General features: G+C 32.1%; 1 protein-coding gene across 6 annotated transcripts in view; it reads left to right on the plus strand.

Annotated features, from left to right (window-relative positions):
• Positions 1-15,251, plus strand: part of CD36 (CD36 molecule (CD36 blood group)) — a 120,791-nt gene that overhangs the window by 86,900 nt on the left and 18,640 nt on the right. For all 6 annotated transcript variants that reach the window (XM_074194030.1, XM_074194028.1, XM_074194031.1 and 3 more), the window contains exons 4-8: positions 6,736-6,896; positions 10,620-10,764; positions 11,022-11,201; positions 11,846-11,937; positions 13,218-13,264. In XM_074194030.1, coding sequence (XP_074050131.1) covers positions 6,736-6,896; positions 10,620-10,764; positions 11,022-11,201; positions 11,846-11,937; positions 13,218-13,264 — 625 coding nt within the window. The remainder of the gene's footprint in view (positions 1-6,735; positions 6,897-10,619; positions 10,765-11,021; positions 11,202-11,845; positions 11,938-13,217; positions 13,265-15,251) is intronic.

The following is a 15,251-nucleotide window of genomic DNA, read 5'->3' on the forward strand; positions in this document are numbered from 1 at the left end:
TCTCTCAAATACAGGAAAGGAGAACAATAACTCTTTCATGTCCAGTAGAATCTCCACCCCTTTATCCCCTGCTTTTTGAGCAGCCTTTTGAACAACATTCATATGCCCTTTATCTTTGTTAGCATTTTCTTCTTTAGACTATAAAGGTGAGTTAATAAAGTTAGGAGGAGATGGCGTTGGAGGTAAAGACCACCATTCTTTTTCCTATTTTTTTTTACTATTATCTTCCTGGTGAATAGTTTGAATATCTACATCAACTTTTTATATACTCGGAGCCAAGGGAACATCTCCAAGGGATTCATACAGATTTTTAAAATATTCCACAATGAAAAGAGTCCTATAGGAAATGCCTCCTGACCTTCCTGTCCAAAATGTCTACTCATCTCTCTTCCCATACACAGTCTCCCATTTTTTGGTATTTAGCACTCCTGGAAACCATGGACAACATTTTTGTATATGTTCAATAAATTCTTCCAATTGTTTTGTTGTTATTAACAAACCTCTTTCTTTGACTATCTGCTTTAACACTCTCAAATAATGTCCTCTACCCTTACCTGTCCCATATTAATGCTCTCTGTTTTAAACTTGGTGAATATATATATATATATATATATATATATATATATATATATATATATATATATTCATTCCCAATACCTGCTGTCTTGTAGCATGCAATGTGACTCTTAGCATGTCCAAACATGTCTTTCTTTTCAAGACTTATTCCCCTCCAGGTAGTCCTCTGTTCAGGCACCAGTTATCGCCCACAACAACTCAGGTGTGTGCCTGAACATTAATTTGAGAGCCAGGTTGAAGAGATATCTCACAAACACTTAGATGTCATGAAAGCACCAATACTTAATTCTGTAAAAACAATCTCTTGACTTTATTTTTGAATATCCAGACTTTTATAACAGAACTTATCTCAGACATGACAAGTCAGATGAAACCCAGCTACATAGCTTCACTATTAAATTTGCGATATTTATCCTTGAAGTCTGTAGACTTCCTTATCAGAAATTTTCCAACACACCTCTAGCTCTGCAGATGTTTGGGTCAGGGTTCATTGGTGAGCCAACCAAGTCCTTAATGAGCAAGAATGCATGCTAAACCTTGGTTACTTTAGTTCCAGGGACATCTGTGTCCTCACTCATATGGAAGCTGGCCCTCAACAACTGTGAAAAGCAAATGAGATAATTTTATACCTTTTAACAGAATACCTAGCACTTAGAAAGCACATATAAATGCTAGCTATTATTGTTTTTAATATTATTCTTAGATGAATCTAGTTTCTAATCTTTAAAATGGGAATTATCCTAACATTACTTACCTCACAGGGTAGTAAACATCAAATAAGATAAAATATGTGAAAATATGCCCTCTGTACAAAAAAAATCCATCATATCAATATAAACTTTTTTTAAACATATTATTTTAATAGTATATTTATTGCCATCTTTGCAATTATAAATGAGCATTATGAATCACCAAAATATTAATTATAGTATTAATTGTGGCTGCTGATACTTTGAGAAATAAATTGAATTGAATGAGTAAAACTCTGAAAAGCAGGAAGAGGATAGGTAACAATATAATTTATCTACTTGCAAGTTATCCTTACTCAGTAGAGTAAAACTTTCTATGACACTCTCTCTCTTTCATTCTCTCCCCAAATTCTTGAAGGCTTTAGTCAGCACTTTGCTATTCAACTGCCTTATAAGCTATATTATCTGTCAGAGTACTACAGTTCAGAGGCAAATTCTGATCTAAATGATTCAAACTGATGGAAAAAATTATAATCCTTTATATTCAGAAACCATAAAAATTTACTAGAGCATACATAATATGCTGCTTATCTTATTTTAAATACCTTAGACAGAGGGAAGGGGGAGGAAATGAAACTTCTCTTCTATTCCACTATCAAATACCTAAGTCTCCTATCTATTTAGAAACTAGTAGATACATGCGACTTCATATCTCATCATGCTGGCATGGAAAAGAGCTGCAAACTGACATTTCAGTGCATAAAGCATCAGAATCATCAGGAAGACTTTAGTTCCTGTTTTAGCTTATACATTGTTTCCTTAAATGACCTTTGAGCAAACTCCAATGTAGCAGGAAGAACGATGGGATAGAAATCAGAATTGTGGTTCCAAGGTTGGCTCTTCTACTTACTAGGCCACATGATCTTAAACAAGTTAAGAAATCTCTGTGGGCTCTAATTTCCTTTTCTGCAAGATGCTAAGATCCCTTCCAAGTATAAATGCCTTTCACTTGAATTCATAGAATTCAAGAAAGGTACATATGGGGTAGTTATTATACTGGTACTAAAAGTGGCATTGAATCCTCTTTGTGTGGACACATAGAGCCAAATGGAAGATGGCATGCATGTTCCCCTTTTAATATTTGACATAGATAGTTAATACTACCAACTCAATTCCACAAATTATACTATTCTCTAAGTATAAACTTTACAGAAAAGTCTGTGCTATGGTTTGGAAAGTGGGAAAAGGGTAATACAACTATGTTCTCAGAAATGACAGTAAATGAATCTTCTGAAGGTATCCCATGTATTTGAATTTACATTACTTGAAATTATATCTAAGATATGACAATTGGTTCTAACCCAACAGAATTATATAATGCATATTTGTATAAGAGAGAACCTTCATTGGATTATTCAAACTAATTGGGAATCTATAGTTTAAAGAAAAAACAGTGAATTCTAATCAGCAGGTGCTTATGGTTAGTAGAAATATTTGAACTTATAAAAAAACAAAAAAAAGCAAATCACACATATTATTAAGTAAACAGGTGGGAAAGAATATAATTATTCTTGCTAAAATGTCCAGTAAGATTTGTTATGCTATAGGAGATAGTTATTTTAAAATTAGTTCACTTCTCTTCAAATGGTTATGACACCCCTTCTACCACAGAATGATCTTTCTCCTAAATACATTTTATGCAGACTATGCCAGGATCCCCAACTTACTACAATTATATAAATAATTGCTGATTTTTCCCCAGCGTAGCATGTAGTTTATTTCCTGTATTGAAATCTATTCAGATAACCTCATTCTACTTGAGAAAACACCATTCTATAATCAGAACAACAAATACTAAAATATTAGCACAAAAATTTTGTCTTCCTCATCTGCAAGTTTGGAACAATTTATCTGCCTCTAAGTGAGCATTTATCCACCAAATGAAATATACTAGCTATCCAATGACTATTTCTCTCTCTGAAATTGTCATTCTTCTTCCTTTTTGGTAAAATTTGATGTTTGTGACCCTTGCCCCCAAGAATACAAATTCCTAATGTAAGAAACTAAGAGACAAAATATGTATATATGACAAGACAAGAAGAAAACATTTATCTTTTTGATGCTACATGAGAGAGAAAAAGTCATTTCTATGAAAGATGGAATTGTGTAGAAATATATTTTTTATTTATCATGATGAAATGGAATTGTCACCTGTTTGACATTAGTATGGAATCACTAAAGAAGACCACAATCCATTAAGGACTTCGTTTCCTAGGGTCACACAGTTAATAAATGTGAGATGCTGGATTTCAATTTAGACTATCCATTCTTCTTTGATGTTTGTTTTGGTGGTTTTAGTAAGCTGTGAAAAATGAGTATTTTGTAGAATCTTAGAATATTTTCTAGGCTATGAGAAAACAGTAGAATCAGTGTGTGATACAATGAATAAATAAAACAGAGTCACTGGATTGGAGTTTACATTTGAACTCTTCTGCTTACTGAATGCCACCGTAAAAAGACAATCTAAAATCACTTGAATTGGTAATGTATATAGTGGATAGCACATTAGAGTTGTAGTCAAAAAGACCTAGTTTCAAATCCTACATCAGACATTAATTAGTATTCTGTTCTAGACATGTTATTTAATCATCATCAGGCTCAGTTTCTTCATTTGTAAAATGAAGATAATGGCATAACCTTGCCTTGTTTTTGTTAAGGTCAAATGAAATAACTTAAGTAAAGTTTGGTCTTTTTCTCACCCTGTTCTCATGTCCCTCTCTGCTTTCACCTCTCTTTCTGTACTTGTGTGCTGCTCTTTCTAAATCTTTGTGTATCTTTATCTTCATCTCTCCTTCACATTACATCTCTCTTATCTCTCTGTCTTTCTCTGCCTCTGTATGTGTGTGCGTATATCTCTGTCTGTCTGTCTGTCTCTCTATCTGTCTCTCTCTCTGTCTCTCTCTCTGTCTCTCTCTCTGCCTGTCTGTCTCTCTCTGACTGACTCTCTCTGTCTCTCTCTGTCTCTCTCTGTCTCTCTCCCCCCTCTCCACCTCCCTCTCTCCCTCCCTCCCTCCCTCCCTCTCGACACCATCATCGTTATCAGAATTTTTTACAATGGTTACATTGGAAAACACTTGTTTTTCCCTTTGATATGTGAGGCTGAAATGCAAGTGTTTTATAAATTGTAAAGTATTTTATTTTACCATGAAAATAACAAGAACTTATTTCTTCATAAATCCTTTTTGAAATAGGTTATGGTAGTATCATTTCATTGTATAGGGAAAGAAAAAAATCCCCCCCCCCCCAGTGGCACTGGTAAAAAATAGCAAATAAGTAGCCAGACCTTAGGTTTTGATTTTGTTTTCTTATAATTAGTCATCTTCTCCTAGTCATCTCTCTCATATATTTTATATAATTATAACTGGTCATTTGAGCAGCTACCACCAATGCAGTTCTAAAATAATCAAAATTAGAGCATTTTTATAAGTTACTTTCAACTGAAATATGAAGCCAATTCTCCTTAGAATTCCTTCATCTCACACATTAGAAAATGAGAAAAGGACTCTGAAGAGTGAATGAACTTTTAGAGTAGATATTGTGGAGGAAGGTAGAAGTTCAGATGTTAGCATCCTTAGAAAAAAGCCAGTTTTAAAAACTACTTATCTTTCCATGGTTTTTTTTTATTTGAATTTTTCTGATGTCTCTTTCTTTGTCTTTTCCATATAATTCTAGGATAAAACTCTCCTGATGTGGGCATTCTTCTTATGGCCCCTCATTTGGAATATTGACTATCTCAATGACTACTTTTCCCCTTTCATCTAATGATTGTGTCCGTGGCAGATTAATTAAGAAAAAAAATTCACTTTATAATGCATTTTCTTTATTTAGGAATTACACAGCTTCCCCTTCCCAGAATAGAATGACAGATTTTTAAAGTATTTAATATATTTTATTTAAAAAATTGTATACATGTGTTTTTCACCCCATGAAAACAGAGATTAAGTTAACTATTACTAGAGTTTCACTGATATTTGGAGGTATTTTCATGTTTTATAGTAAAAATGATGTAGTTAGATGGACTATGGGTGCTATTTGCAAGCATAGATAGTATTCCTCCAATGTGCTATTTAGGAAGATAATAATGACACCATACTGTGCTTGTCAAGTAATCATCTATCTGAAGTCACCCTCTGGAAGCTATGGAAATATAGAATTTAAGTTTACCTGAGATCATGAATCATAGATCAGAAGAAATAAAAGGTAAAGTATGTTAGATTTGAATTTGAAAATGGAAGGGTAGGGGTGGCTAGGTGGCGCATTGGATAAAGCACTGGCCCTGGAGTCAGGAGTACTTGGGTTCAAATCCGGTCTCAGACGCTTAATAATTACCTGGTTGTGTGGCCTTGGTCAAGCCACTTAACCCCATATGGCTTGCAAAAACCAAAGAAAGAAAAAAAAGAAAAGGGAACGGTAATGCGTGATACTTTTGGCTAGAAACTTCCTGAGATTGTGACTCTCCCCTCAATTCTGCTTCAAATGACTGTGGATTTGAAAAACTAAGCCAATAGAAAGTCAGCTCTCTCAAACCCTTAGCTAGATAGACTTCAGTTGGTGGTTTGAGGTTGTTGTTTTTCATCCTTCATTCTTGAACAGGGAGGTGTTGCTATGGCATTCAAGTGAATTGAATGTAATTGGGGAAAAGGCTATGAAAAATCATCAGTCTCAATATCTCTTCCAGAACCATATGTCTCTTATCAGAAGGTTTCCATAGCTAAATTCAGAGACTTTTTTTAACCTAAAAACTCTGAAAAACCATTTATTAATGATTGTAATCTGTGTCATTGGAGTTCCCTTAACAGTTGGGTATACTTTTTCAATGAAATCACAAATAGCAATACAATTGATTGACTCTGGAGTTTCTCGAGATTTTTAAGTTGCCTATTCAAAATTTCATGTTTCTAGAATAGTATTCTTGTTCTCTTTAAGAAAATATATTTTAAGTATTTCTATGATTTTGCTTTTGTTTTGGCTCTTTTTTCCCTTTGTTATTAATCTAAGTGAATTACCCACCAGCCACCAGGTAGCTTTTTTCACTGCTATGAAATTCTCTGATCATATTCAAAATTTGCTTAGCAACATTTTGTTGCTAAATTTTGCAATTAAGTTGCTCTAAGGTTAATGTTACTCTTGACAACCTTTTCCTTTAAATCCCAGAAACTTGTCTACACTACTGCAGACTTGCTGTCTCTTGACATAAGGTTAACTTGAAAAGGTTCCTACAATAATTTAAAATAAATTCTGTTGCAAGTATGTGGCAACATTGCAGGATGGTTTTTTTTCTATAAGTAGCAAGGTTACTCTAGGTCTGAGTTTCCATTTGGGTGATGAAATATTATGAACTCCCACTGCTATAATCAGCATTTTTTCCTGCCAACTGATCCAAATTTACTGTTTTTTTTTCTTTCCATAGGAATGTGTCCTTGAAGAAGGTACAATTGCTTATAAAAATTGGGTTAAAACAGGCACAGATGTTTACAGACAGTTTTGGATATTTGATGTGCAAAATCCAGAGGAGGTGATGGTTAATAGTAGCAACATTAAAGTTAAGCAAAGAGGCCCTTATACATACAGGTATGTGAAAATTCAATCAAATAAACGACAATGTTTCCTGAATGACAAATGCTGTCTTATCATTACCAATGCAATCATCTTGCTTAAGACGTATTTATGAATCCTTTCCCTATTTTGCGAAATGAATACTCAATTTTTCTTGGGATGAGAGAAATAAATACACAAAAGAGACAGGTCTGGTGACTTCCCTAGTAATTTAATCAATAGCAGAAGGAAATATCATCTATATTCTAAAATCCCACCAACCAATTTAACACTGATTAAATACAAATTCATTCCATGACAAAATAAATTTTATACATTTTATATATTTATTATCAAGAAATTTGTTTTATCATGTTTTAGAGTTGTTCAAATTTTCACATTAGCTTAATGGTTGGATATATGTGCTATATGGACTATGCTAAGTAGCAGGGATAAGAAAAACAGTAAAGAAACAATAAAAACTTAACTCTCAAAGTTGTTGCAGAAGTTTATATGGTGTCCAATCAAAGAAATAAAGCTTTTCTTTAGGATTTGAAACTTAGTCAAAAAAGTTTTTTACATAAATTTCTGGTTTTAGAGCTTAAAAATCAAGGCCTTCATTATTTTTTGCCTGTTTTCTCCAGTAAGAGGACCTCTGGAATGTATTTTTATATACATCTGAATAGATAAATAGAATATCTCATCTAGAAATATATCTTAGAGATCATATAATCTAAAAGCAGGCATTTTACAGAATAGGAAGCAGACTCAGAGAAAATAAACAATTTAAGCAAGGAATACAAGAAGCATATGGCAGGGTAGCAATGATCATTTTAACTTCCTAATTTCTAGTTCAACTCTTCTATTCAATATAATTTGCTACTTCCTATTTCACTGATTGAACTTAATCTTTATATTAAATAAAATTGCGCTATGCATACATTGTCTAAGTTTGAAAATATACAAAGGGATGATAAGAGCCTACAAATTTAAAAATAAAAGACAGCATTTAAGAATGTAAAACTTCTGATTTTCATACTAAATTCTGCCACCTTATCTGGGAGGGCCCAGTTTCAAATGTGTAATTAAAGGGTGTGGTTTGAAATAGAAGCTCTGTTGTGTGCTACAAGTATGATCTTTGGTGAAAATCATCCCTGCAAACCCACTTCCTCATCTACAGGTTGAGGCAGTTGGAAGACCTGAAAGGTCCTTGCTATCTCTAAATCTATTCCATGATTTCCCCCCCTTACATACCTGTCTAAACTACTTATAAGGTTTCTTTCATAATTTTTTGTTAGTTGAGCAACCTATTTGCCCTCAGTCAATATTCACATTCAAATTCTACTTTTCCTTATATTATTTTTATTTAACTGTAAGCAGCATTTTCTGGAATCAAAGACAGTATTCAATATAAAGTAGTTCCTTTAAAGGAGTTATGTTTTTATTCTTTCCTTTATTTCTCATCCTTAGTACTTATCATAGTCGTTTACTCTTAGTAAATACTTAACTGTACATATAAAATATAAATATATCTTTTTAAAAAGTATAAATTTTTGTTACACCCTCTTTTCCCATTATCTGATGCCACATGCTTTTCTTTCTTTTCTTCCTTTCTGTTTCCTTTTTAACTTCCTTTTCTTCTTCCTTTTTCTCCTTTCACTCCTCTTTTTCCTCATCATTTTATTCCTCCTTTTCTTCTTCTTCCTTCATTTCTTCTACTTCCTTTTTTCCTCATCCTTCTCTCTAAAATCACCTCCCATTAAAAAAAAAAAGGCAAAGGAGACCTGTTTAGTTAGTGAATACTTGTTCTTAATAAGCTGGCAAAAGTAACAACTATTTCTTCTTCTTGATTCTCCTAATCTAAATAAATAATAAATAAACAAATGGATGAATGAATGAAATTAAACAGAAAGAAAGCCACCACATTTTCCTATTTCCCCAGACCTGACTGATATAGATAGAACTTTCTATCACTGGAAGCAGGTCTTCCTTAAGAGAAGATGTCATTTTTATTCATATCCTGGCCTTTCAAGTTAGCATTGCACCTAGACCCTAGACCCAGAAAATTCCAATTTTATAAACTTCTGAAGGTTCTCTAAAATCTATTTCAAAGCTTAGTTGTCAAGAAATTCTTATATCCAAATCAAATCTTCTTTAAGGCATTCTAACTTTGAAACAGAAAATAAATAAATAAATAAAACATTTTTTTGTAGTTGGACAATTCTTACCATTCCATTTTGAACACTCACTTTGATGAATAAATACATATTAGGCTTCAAACTCAGATATAAAGTCCAATTAAAAATGTTTTCCAGAAACTGGAGGTTGGAACAGGCATTTCTCAATCCTGCATTTTCTTTTAAAGAGTGCCATCTGTTGGTTACATTTTGTAATTGCAAAAACTGTAAATGACCTATAGGTATAAAATAATTTCTGTAATAGAAGGTTTCTTTTAAAAATGTATGCAAAGAATTGATCATGGCTGTTGTAATGTTCATAGACATTTATAATACTATTTGATAACAGTTGCATGAATATAATTCTCAAAAATCTAAGTAACTTCCTGGAATGAAGCAAGGACTCAGTGTGATCTACTTTTCAATAATTTATAAAAATACTAATAAAGAGATTGTAAATATAGCATCTCTATTAATTCACATTTCAAAGTTCTATCTTTTCCTAAATGTAATGAATATAGAATATTATTGCCTCCATAAGCATAAAACCATAATAGCTCTAGAATAATCACTTTCTTAATAAAGTAGGTTTTGTGATATAGCTGATATGTCAATTTATTTTGTGTTTTATGATCAATCTTAAAATATTTTGTCTTATAGTAAAACTTTTTTCATTTTTATAAATATCTCTATTCTTATAATAGTATTTCAGGTTATAGTTTATATGTGAAAAAAGTGAACTTTAAGTTCCACTCCATGAAATTGAACTCACTATATGAAAATTTCTCTTAATCTCTAATGTCTCTCCTCCTATCTCAACAACCAGGTTATAACATTTTTCCTTCTAACCATCCCCCTTCAGCCTCCATCATTAAAGGAACTAGTTGAGCTGTAGATATATTTAAAATATTTGGTAAAAATCAACTTCATTCCTATCTTCTTAAAAAGTATGCAAAGAAGAGTCACTTTGTACATAGTTATACCTTTGAACTATGGACCAAACTCTCTTTTATTTCTCAGTTATTTTCAGATATGAATTTTTAAAGTCTTTTTTGTGCTTCTCATGACCCTGGATGTATATAAACTTTCAAATAAAAGCATCCAGTTTCTACATATCTATATACAGACACATGCCACATGCTCGTCTTTCTTAGGCAATCAATTATCTGTGAAAGAAGTTTGATAATTAATAAGTTAACCATTGACTAGGTGGTGAACTGTGACTGTTTATATTATAAAAAAACTTTATGAGTTTTAAATTGTTTCATTAGGGTTAACTAAGAAATCAAATCAGAGACTGAATAAATCTACAAAATTAAATGAATTAAATGTCCACTCTATATGTCACCTTTCTTGAGTCTCAATATATCTTAAAAAATTCATTTAAATATGGAGCTAATCTTCAATAAAGTCCAGTCTTTCACTCAATTATACATTCAAATGAAAACAGTTTTTATTAATGCTTGGTGTTATTCTCTATGTAAAATTAATGATTATTTATAATTTTGGAAGATTATATCATAGTTTTGTTAAAATTTCCTCTTATAAAGCAATGTTCTAGATTCTCATTTTTGTTTTTCAGGGTTCGCTATCTAGCCAAGGAAAATGTAACTCAGAATACAGACAACACGGTTTCTTTCATGCAGCCCAATGGAGCTATCTTTGAACGTAGACTGTCAGTGGGGTCAGAGGATGACAGCTTTACTGTACTCAATCTTGCTGTTGCAGTATGTGTCTCAGGATGGGAAAGGGGGTGGGTAGGGGTGATGGAATGGTGAGTAATTATGCAATTTATTTCCAAATCCCCTAGGACTCCATTAAAGCCAGTTTGTTGCTTAAATGATTCTAATATAAAACAATTTTTAAAAATCTTGACTTGATATTGCACAATTTTACAAGTTTTCTCTTCCACATGATAGATTTTAAATGAGCTCATACAAATTAAAAAACATAATGTAAGTTACTTTTATGTGATTTTTTTCAGGCTGCACCCATTCTGTATCCAAATGCCTTTGTCCAGATGGTATTAAACTCATTTATCAAGAAGTCAAAATCTTCGATGTTTCAAGTCAGAACCTTGAAAGAACTATTGTGGGGATATACGGATCCTTTCCTAAGTTTGGTTCCCTATCCTATTGATACCACAGTTGGTGCATTCTATCCTGTAAGTAACGAATATTCCAAGTTCAAATGATACATGGATGGGTAAAGAAAATTGATATTAATTTAATTCATTATTATTATTAATTTTATATTATAAAGAGAAATAGTACCTTAATTATTTTAAGATCTCCAAAAATGCATTGTTGAAATAATGGAAGCAGCCAAAAGCATTGGAAAATTATTACAGCTATGTAAATGATGTCAAGTGAACAAGAAATGCAATTGACCCTTTTGCTTTAGCATCCAATATAGTCATTTTCATATATTGGAAACCATCTTGATAATAATTTGATCTATTTCCTGTATAATTTCATTTCAGTTGTTAAAGCAAATCTGTTTCCAATCAATTTTCAGTTGCCTGTCTCTTTCATAGTTCTTTATTTCCTCCTTTTTTATTATATTAGTCAACAGTTTCTTTTTCAAATTAAACACTACTATTTAATTTTCAGATCTTGTTTTTTCAAATTGTTTAGAATGCTATGTTTAAAGTTAATAGCCAAAATATCTTGAATCTCTTGAAGAGTTTTAGTTGCCTTAATTTATCTATAAAACAAAAAGTCAACATTTTCATTAAAATAATTTCCTAGCATTGTACAACTTTAAAAAGTGACTTCTTGCAGAAACAAATTTCTCTCTTTTTTATAGTACAACAATACAGCAGATGGAGTTTACAAAGTTTTCAATGGAAAAGATGACATAAGCAAAGTGGCCATAATTGACACTTATAAAGATAAAAAGTATGTGACTTTTCATTGAGACCATGTTATTTTACTTGTGGGTATCTATAACACTTTGAGGGGTGGTTCAAGTTGGAACTTTTTTAAAGATAATCATTTTTCTAAGTACAAGTCTGATTCTTGGATTGAACCTTTTTAAAATGTTTTAACCACAACAGTCAGCTAAAAATGACAAACTGGAAAGAACAACTAATTTAATTTTACATATAAAAAGTCAATAAAATGGTTTGAACTTTGTTGATGGTACCACAAAAACTAGAATATTAACACCAAAGTCAACTTGAATGTGTATAAATGATTGAATGAATTAAAAGAAAAACATGTTTTCTTAAGTGAAATACTGCTTCTGAGAATCCCTTTAAAAACCTCATATTCTTCCTCTCTTTATTTTGCCTCTGTAGATCTTTGATGTTATGCTCTTACAAGCATTGTTAGGAAGATTCAAATAAGCTAGAAAAAGAAATAGAACTATAAAATTTAGGGGGAAAGTTAATATGGTATGGTAGAAAGCTGGCATAATTTCAAGTCATAACTCACTAATTTTTTAGTATCTTCATTCTCTAAGACTTTAAAGTCAGAAATGATATCTTAACTTCATTGGTAGAGGGAATTTCCTCACTAGGAGTTTTCACTACCAGTGGAGGTAGCAGGTCTGACTGAAAACAATAAAAGTAGACATATAATACACAAAGTGCTGCATATGTGTTTAATTAAAGCATCCGGGGGCAGCTAGGTAACTTAGATGATAGAGCACCAGTCCTGAAATCAGGAGGACCTGAGTTCAAATGTGCCCTTAGTCACTTGATATTAACTGTATTGCCTTGGGCAAGTCACAAACTCATTGCCCCACATATGTTCGTGTTTGTGTGTCTGTCTGTATGTGCATGTACTTTTGTTTTATATAGGCACAAATTGATTTACTATATTACCTTCCAAATATTCCAGTTAGAACAGAGGTTAAACATTAAAAAAAATAATAGTAGAAATTGTGTACTTTGTAGCTTTACTATGAAAAGTTTACCTTTTCTAAGGCTTTTTTATTTGACCCATAGCAGTTTTAGTTCATTTTCATATCCTTTATGCATATTTTCCAACTATATTTGAAAATGCAAGTAACAATCATTTCATAGCTCTCCCTGCCTATTCTGTGTATTAGATGCCCTAAGAAGTTAGATTTTTTTTAGTCTGCCATTTACAGCTCTCCCCACAATATCTAAAATAGTTTTACAAAAGAGTTACGAGGTAACTCTATCAGCTCATTGGAATATCTTCTGTTCTAGGAATCTCTCTTTCTGGCCGGGTTACTGTGACATGATCAATGGCACAGGTAAGGATGAATATTCATGGCATACAAAACTGCAAATCTGATCAATACACAGATTTACCTGAGTCCTTTCCATTTTTTTTTTTACTTAAAAGAATTTTCTTAACAAAGACAATATATAAAGTAGAAGTATTAGAATAGGAGATTAATTTGTCTTCATATAATCTTACAAAAATATAGAGATAATAGTGTAGACCTTGAAAGAGTAAAAATCAGAATAGTCATTCAAAGGTAAATATGTTTCCATCTGTGCTTTGAAACTAAAGGAAGAATAAATGAAATAGTAAAATAGGACACATTTAATTTAAATGACCAGAAATAAGGGTGAGGGGATGACTAAAATTGTGGAGAAAAATATATTTTCCAAATTGTAATTACCTAATCTTGTAAAAGATCCATTAAAATTGGGCATTCTAAACTATTGTTGTGTCAACGGGGGAGCCAGAAAGCTACTAATAGAAGGTTTGAGTTGAAAAGGGGAGATAACAAAATTGTATAAGGTAAAAAGAGCTACAGCAGAATTTTCACTTCTAGGGAAGTTAATGGACATTTTTGTTAAGGAAATCAACATGCAAGATTTGTCTTTGATGGAGTAGTCATTGGGGGTTGGTGTGATGAATATTAACTCTGGAGTAAATAATCCTGGGTTCGGATTCTACCTCTGATGCTTAGTTCTCATGTGACTGAAGAAGTCAATTAAATTTCCTTCCCTGAACTTCAGTATTTACTTCTTTCAAATGAGAGGTTTGTACCAGATGGGTCTTTGAACTTTTTTTTGGTTGTTGTTTTAGATCTCACCCTATAATCCTGTGGTCAAGTTACAAAAGTAAGGAAAGAAAATGAACTTAGTCAAATTTGTAAATAGAGGTAGCATAAAGGCAGCATACTAGGTGGAGTCAGAAAGATGCAAGTTCAAGTTACAGAACATATTATTTCTTGATGCTTTAGAAAACTTTCTAACTTAGAAACTTCAGGGAAGGTCCAACATGCTTTTTTAAGGTGTTCCTTATAACAAAATCACAGGCATAGTCCCTATCTCTTTATTTACTTTGGAAATTATAAGAACAAGGAAGTACTGATCTTTGTATGATATTATTCTTCCAAGTATTATGTTTACTCTGTTTTGTAGAAAATAATAATAAAATCAATTTCTGGTTTTCAGTGGTTTTTTGAAAAATAATTCTTGTGTCTTTTGCAAATTTTCTTTATCTCACCTATTCCCAGGTTCCTAATGAATGAATGAATGAAAATATCGGTCTAGCCTTGTTTGTCAATCATTAGGCATGCTATTGTAATAAATACCAATAAATATTCTAAGTTTGGGTTCAAGTTGTTATGGTAAATTAAATTTGTAGTGACCCACTATGACCAACCAAGAGCCTTTTTTAAAAATTCTATTTCTGCAAATAAAAAAGAGAAAGAAAACCTACATTATCTTTGATGAGATGTTTTTTTTTTCCATTAATAGCAAAATAAAATAAAACAAGACATATTTTGTTGTAGTTGAGAGGTACTGTGAGGCAGACTTAATTAAGAGTGAGCTGACAAAGGTGTTAGGAAAGGTGTGTAGGATAATTCATAATTATCACTCTTTGTAAAAAATATTTTAGACAAAATCTAAAGATAATTTAAGAAAGATGCAAATATAAACGGTACCAAACAGAGGACTAGGACTATGTCCCTGGGGGGGGGGGGGATGTTTTCTTAGTAACAACACTTAGGAGACTCAAACCTAGGAAAACAAGTTTTCACATCATTCTTGCAGGGGAGACACTTTCCCTTACTTCATATGAGTATTTTAAAGAGTTTAAAATAATCTAATAGTAATGTCAAATGATCAGATTGATAAGACCTTTTGTAGCAACTAGTAGAAATATGTATTAATGTTATTTCTTTAGTTTGCAATTCTATCTGCATCACAACTCTGAAATTTGTCTTTACTAATTAGGCATAGTTATTGAGAAGGCTGCTGTATCTATTCCCTGAAGTG

This window comes from Macrotis lagotis, chromosome 7 (assembly GCF_037893015.1).
Source record: "Macrotis lagotis isolate mMagLag1 chromosome 7, bilby.v1.9.chrom.fasta, whole genome shotgun sequence".
NCBI lineage: Eukaryota > Metazoa > Chordata > Mammalia > Peramelemorphia > Peramelidae > Macrotis > Macrotis lagotis.